This window comes from Tupaia chinensis, unplaced genomic scaffold (genome assembly GCF_000334495.1).
Source record: "Tupaia chinensis unplaced genomic scaffold, TupChi_1.0 Scaffold138665_1, whole genome shotgun sequence".
NCBI classification, from domain to species: domain Eukaryota; kingdom Metazoa; phylum Chordata; class Mammalia; order Scandentia; family Tupaiidae; genus Tupaia; species Tupaia belangeri.
The window spans coordinates 1215583-1221280 of NW_006198557.1; the positions used below are offsets into that span (position 1 = coordinate 1215583).

General features: G+C 60.2%; 1 protein-coding gene across 1 annotated transcript in view; it reads left to right on the forward strand.

The window, feature by feature from the left end:
• Window positions 1–5069, forward strand: part of S1PR2 (sphingosine-1-phosphate receptor 2) — a 7557-nt gene extending 2488 nt beyond the window's left edge. Inside the window, exon 2 of the mRNA XM_027765552.1 lies at window positions 2660–5069. Coding sequence (XP_027621353.1) covers window positions 2700–3764 — 1065 coding nt within the window. The 5' untranslated portion in view covers window positions 2660–2699 and the 3' untranslated portion in view covers window positions 3765–5069. The remainder of the gene's footprint in view (window positions 1–2659) is intronic.
• Window positions 5070–5698: the final 629 nt, after the last annotated feature.

A 5698-nucleotide genomic window follows, 5' to 3' on the forward strand; every position in this document is an offset into this window, starting at 1 on the left:
CCGCCGCCTGCCCCCCGCCGGCCGGTCTGGCAAGGGCGGCTGAGCCAGGCCAAGCGGCTGCAGCGGGCAGAGGGCATCGGGGCGCCCGGGGGCCCCGTCCGGCCAGGGAACAAGGGGCCTCTGTGTGACTATCTGGGCGGGGCGGCAGTCCCCAGGGACGTGCACAAGCCCTTCTCTGTTCCCAAACTAGGACGGATGTCCCTCCGCCCTGGGGGAGCAGCTGTCTCTGACCGGCGGGGGGCCAGGATGCCCTTCCAAGGGGGTGGCCGGGGACTGAGATGTCTGGGCGACCCCGGAAGCCCCCATGACGGCTAGGCTCTCTGGGAACCGGACTAACCAGCCTTTTCTGGAACAGCGCTCGTACCTGGCATGTGGTCCTGGCTGGGCGCGTTTCCAGGGATGGACAGGACTGTCCCCGCCCCTCTCCGCCCCTCCCTGCCCCTCCCTCTATTTAGCTAAAGGCTGGAGCTGCTTCTGTCTCTGCTTCCCTCTTGAAAGACCCAGCATGAGCCCCTCTGGGAGCCCCCTACCCTACCCCCTCCACCACCCCGAGCTGGGGGAAGGCCGTGGTGTCTGTCTCTCATCCTCTGCCCACGCGGGGGCCTCTTCCCAGCCCTTCCCCCTAAGGCTCAGTTTTCCTAGAAGGAGGGGCTGTGTGGAGTGACTCAGGCTTTCATGGAAACGAATGCTTCCCCCCCTTCCCTGGGGGGCTGCATGCCCCCTCACTGCTCACGTGACTTCAGGGCTGACTGCCCTGTCCTCCCAGCCAGGACCTCCCAGGCAGGTCTCCCCCTGGTTCCCCCCCTACCCAAAGACTTCCCCGCCCCGGATGTGACTGGAAAGTTCCCGGGGCCTCACATCTGGATTTCATCCTGGCTGGGGAGGGGGTGCCAGCGCCCTGCCCACCCCTCTGGGACCCTCTGTCCCTGCGCAAAGCCCGATGGTGCCGATGAGAACAGCCTGTGGGGAAGCCCTTCTGGTTGGTTTACTCAGCATGAAGTCGGGTCCAGAGCCGCGTGCATGTGTCGGGAAGAGGGGAGCTGGGTCACGCTAATATTGTCCCCTGCGTGCTCTTACTAAGTGTTCCTCATGCATCCTTTGAAAGGATTTTCCTGTCCCCATTCCAGGGATGAGGATGCCGCGGCTAAGTCGCACTTGGCGTGTCCAGTGGCTTTTCCCAGAACGCTGGCTTGCCCCCAGGGGCTGTGTCCCTAGAGGTGGCGTGACCTCTGGGATGCTTGAACCTCAAGGCCGCCCTGACGTCTCTCCAAGACCTTATCTTGGGAGCACCCATGGCCCCGAGGCGTGGAGCCAGCCTGAAATCCTGGGCAGTGGGTGGTTAATGAATGGGATGGTAGTATCGGGGCTGGGGATCTCACGGACCCAGGTCAGGGGCCCGAGGCGCCCGTGTGTTCCAGGAAAGAGAGAAAGAGAGAGACGCCCTCGCCTCCAGAGACACGCCCTCCAGGACTTCCCTTGCCCGGGGCTCACTCTCGGGACCAGGTTTCTGGAAGTTCACATCGCCCGTGTTCTCTCTGTCTCTCTCTCTCTCTCTCTCCATATATATATATTGCATTCGCTAGAAGGTAGGTGTTGCAGAGAGAGAACGAGTGAGAAAGCGCTCCCTCGTGAGGAATGGTCACGCCTTTTTCCTTTCCCCTCCACTTCTCCCTCTTTTGGGGATTTTGGGCACATACGCACGTGTGCCTGGAGTGACCTACAAGCTCCTGGGTCTGGGATTTGAACCGTGGTCGGCCACGTGGAATCTGGTGCCTTTAACCACCACACTACCTGCTGGCCCTGTTTGTTTCTTTTTTTCTACTTTTCTTTTCTTTAAGAGATTTTTGTCTTAGGGCCCGTGCACTTGCCAGGGAAGGGGGTGGGGGGAAGGAGGGATGGAGACAGAGACAGTGAAAGAAGATGGTGAGACATCACCCAGCCCCCGGAAATTGGCCAGGGCCACCATGCCTTCTCTTTCATTCTCCTCCTGGGATCTTGGGCATGCATGCACATGTGTCCAGTGTGAGTTTCAAGCCCCCCGGGTCCAGGACTTGAACCGTCGTCAGACATGGAGTCCAGTGCCTTTAACCACTACGCCACCTGCTGGCCTTGCTTCTGTTCTTTTCAGAGAGAGTATTGCCTAGGGTTATGGAGGCTATGGGGCCAGTCTCTCTGGCCGTGTCTCTTGCTTGCTTGGAGACTCGGGGAACGTGAATCGACCTCTCTGGGCTTCCCCTCTGTAAAAGCAGGGGAGGGACAATGATGGCGCCTTTGTGTGGCCACTCAGCGAAGAAAGACAGAACTGGAACTTTTTTTTATTTTTATTTTTTGGAGAGGCTTTTGCTATAGGGTACATGCGCTGGCCAGAAAGAGAGACAGAGAGCGAGAAATCACCCACCAGAGGGGTTGGCCACACCCACTCCCTTCTCCTCCATTCTCCTCTCGGGATCTTGGGCATGCACGCACACGCGCCCGGCGTGAGTTTAAGCCACCGGGTCTGGGACTTGAACTGCGGTCGACTACAGGGGAGTCCAGCAACATAGCCATTACGCTAACTGCTGGTCCCAAGGTGAGCCGTTTATGTCTGCGGTCTGAGCACAGAGCCCAGGCAGCGCCCACCCATCTGACCTGTCGTCTGTCTGTCCGTCTCTCTCTGCAGTCTGACAGCCCATGGCCCCGGCGGGCCGCTGAGCCCGACCATGGGCAGCCTGTACTCGGAGTACCTGAACACCAGCAAGGTCTGGGAACACTACAACTACACCAAGGAGACCCTGGAGACGCAGGAGACGCCCTCACGCCAGGCGGCCTCGGCCCTCATCATCCTCCTGTGCTGCACCATCGTGGTGGAGAACCTCCTGGTGCTGGTGGCGGTGGCCCGCAACAGCAAGTTCCACTCGGCCATGTACCTGTTCCTGGGCAACCTGGCCGCCTCGGACCTCCTGGCGGGCGTGGCCTTCATCGCCAACACCTTGCTGTCCGGCCCCTTCACGCTCAAGCTGACCCCGGTGCAGTGGTTTGCCCGCGAGGGCTCGGCCTTCATCACGCTGTCGGCCTCCGTCTTCAGCCTCCTGGCCATCGCCATCGAGCGCCACGTGGCCATCGCCAAGGTCAAGCTGTACGGCAGCGACAAGAGCTGTCGCATGCTGCTGCTCATCGGGGCCTCCTGGCTCATCTCGCTGGTTCTGGGCGGCCTGCCCATCCTCGGCTGGAACTGCCTGGGCCGCCTGGAGGCCTGCTCCACCGTCCTGCCGCTCTACGCCAAGCAGTACGTGCTGTGCGTTGTCACGATCTTCTCCGCCATCCTGCTAGCTATCGTCGTCCTGTACGTCCGCATCTACTGCGTGGTCCGCTCCAGCCACAACGACCTGGACGGGGCGGGCCAGCAGACGCTGGCTCTGCTGAAGACGGTCACCATCGTGCTGGGCGTCTTCATCCTCTGCTGGCTGCCTGCCTTCAGCATCCTGCTCCTGGACTACGCCTGCCCCGTCCGCACCTGCCCCGTCCTCTACAAAGCGCACTACTTCTTCGCCTTCGCCACCCTCAACTCGCTGCTCAACCCCGTCATCTACACGTGGCGGAGCCGGGACCTGCGGCGGGAGGTCCTGCGGCCCCTGCAGTGCTGGCGGAGGGCAGCGGGGATGCAGGGACGGCAGGACGGGACCCCGGGCCACCCCCTCCTGCCCGTCCGCAGCTCCAGCTCCCTGGAGAGGGGCACACCTATGCCCACGTCGCCCACGTTTCTGGAGGGCAACACGGTGGTGTGAGGGGCGGTTGGGGCTGACGACCAGGAAGGTTACATAATCCAGGAGGCACCGTGCGGCCTTAGACGGTGAGGACCGGCTTCTGAGCCAGGCGTCCTCCTGGCGGACCTGGGTGATGCCGAAAATATCTCATGCTTGGCGTGGCCGGCGGAGGCGCTGACCGGTCAGTCGGCAGCGCTGCAGGGGGGCCCTGGAAGCCAGTGCTATATTCATTTGAGTCCTTTAAAACTGGATCCTATCAAGGGTCGGGGTCACCCAGAGGGGTTCAGGGCAGAAGTTGACCACCAGGTACAAAGGATTTCATGTTGGCCTGACCCCCTCACTCCCTACCCTGCACCAAACCCTCCCTGTGAGCCTCCTGCCACCTCTCTGGGCAGGCTCAGGCTGGTCCTTTGGAACCCCTGCCCCCGGGGCCTGCAATCACAGCTTCCCCAAATCTCATCAGTTGGTGCTCAGGCTGCTCCTTCCCGTTCCTGTCAGTCCAGGAGATGCCCGGAAACCACGTGTGAGATGTGGGGGGAAGGGCTGGCTCCCGTTCTCCACTCTCAGACCTCACCAGCCAGTTGCACTATTCGGGGGCACCAAGGATTAGAAAAACCGGTTTAGGGAGCTGAGGAATTGGGGTTTCCCACTGGGGGGGCAAGGAAGAACTTAAATAAATTCTGGGGGAGATGTTTGCACAGAGCCCCTCACCCCCCAAAACAACCCCCCAAATACTTTCACGTCAATACCTTCGCTCCCAACTCAGTCCCAGGTCTCCGAAGGGAGCGTGACCTGGAACCGAACCTGTGGGGTCTCCTTTCCAGGGTCTAGAAAATGGACTATAGGGGTGGGGTGGCCCAGGACATTTTCTGGGGTGGTTCTCCCCAACCTGCCCCAGAAGGACTTTTGCTAAATCCTGTGGACAGATGGAAAGGACACGACAGTAGTTACGGTACAAACATGTATTTATGTGTGTCAGCGTGTGTGTGTGTGTGTGTGTGTGTGCACGCGTGTGTCTGCATCATGTACCCCCCCCCACCAGCATGGATGCCGTTCTGTCTCCCTGCGTTCTGTGTCCGTAGCAATGCTGCCAAAGTCGTGTGTGGGGCGGGCTCTGGCTTCACCCAGACCCCTGAGTAACCCCTGGCTCATTTCCCGCTTGGAAGCTGGGGTTCACCTCATCAGGGGGAGAGAAACCTCACGCCTCAGTGTAATTTCATGTGAAATCAAAAACCGGGGAGGGTCTTTGGGGGGCACGGAGCCAAGCTTCCCAGATGCCTGAGACCCAGACCCCGGCCAATAAACGGTTCAGTTTCGCTTCCCGGAGGTCTTTGTGTCTTTCTACGCTCCGGCGGGGGTTTCCTCGCCGGCCCCGCAGGGGCAGAGGAGGGTGAGCGCCATCCGGGCAGCCCACTGTGTCCCCGCCCTGCACTCTGCGGAGCCAGGATTGCCGTGGCTCAGAAATCCTCTGGGGCAGCCGTGTGGCCTCTCCTGGTGAAGATATAGGCCTGGGGCCTCCCCGCTGGCCTTGATGGATAGACTGATTTGAAATAATTGTTTTATTTCACTCTATTTATTTATTTTAATGTTATCAGAGAGAGAGAAAGTGAGAAAGCAAGCCACCAGGTCCAGGACTCGAACCATGGTTGACCATGTGGGAGTCCAGAGCCCTTAACCACCACACCACCTGCTGGCCCCCTCCTTGCTTTCCTTTAAAGAAACAACCAATATAGGGACCAGCAGTTGGAGTAATGGCTGTGGCGCTGGACTTCCATGTAGTCGACCTCGGTTCGCGTCCCGGACCCAGTGGCGTAAACTCACGACGGGCGCGTGTGCGGGCGTGCCCAAGATCCCGAGAGGAGAATGGAGGAGAAGGGATTGTGGCGTGGCCATCCCCCCTGGGGGGTGATGTCTTGCTTTCTGTCTCTATGTCTCTCTGTCTCTCTCTGTCTTTC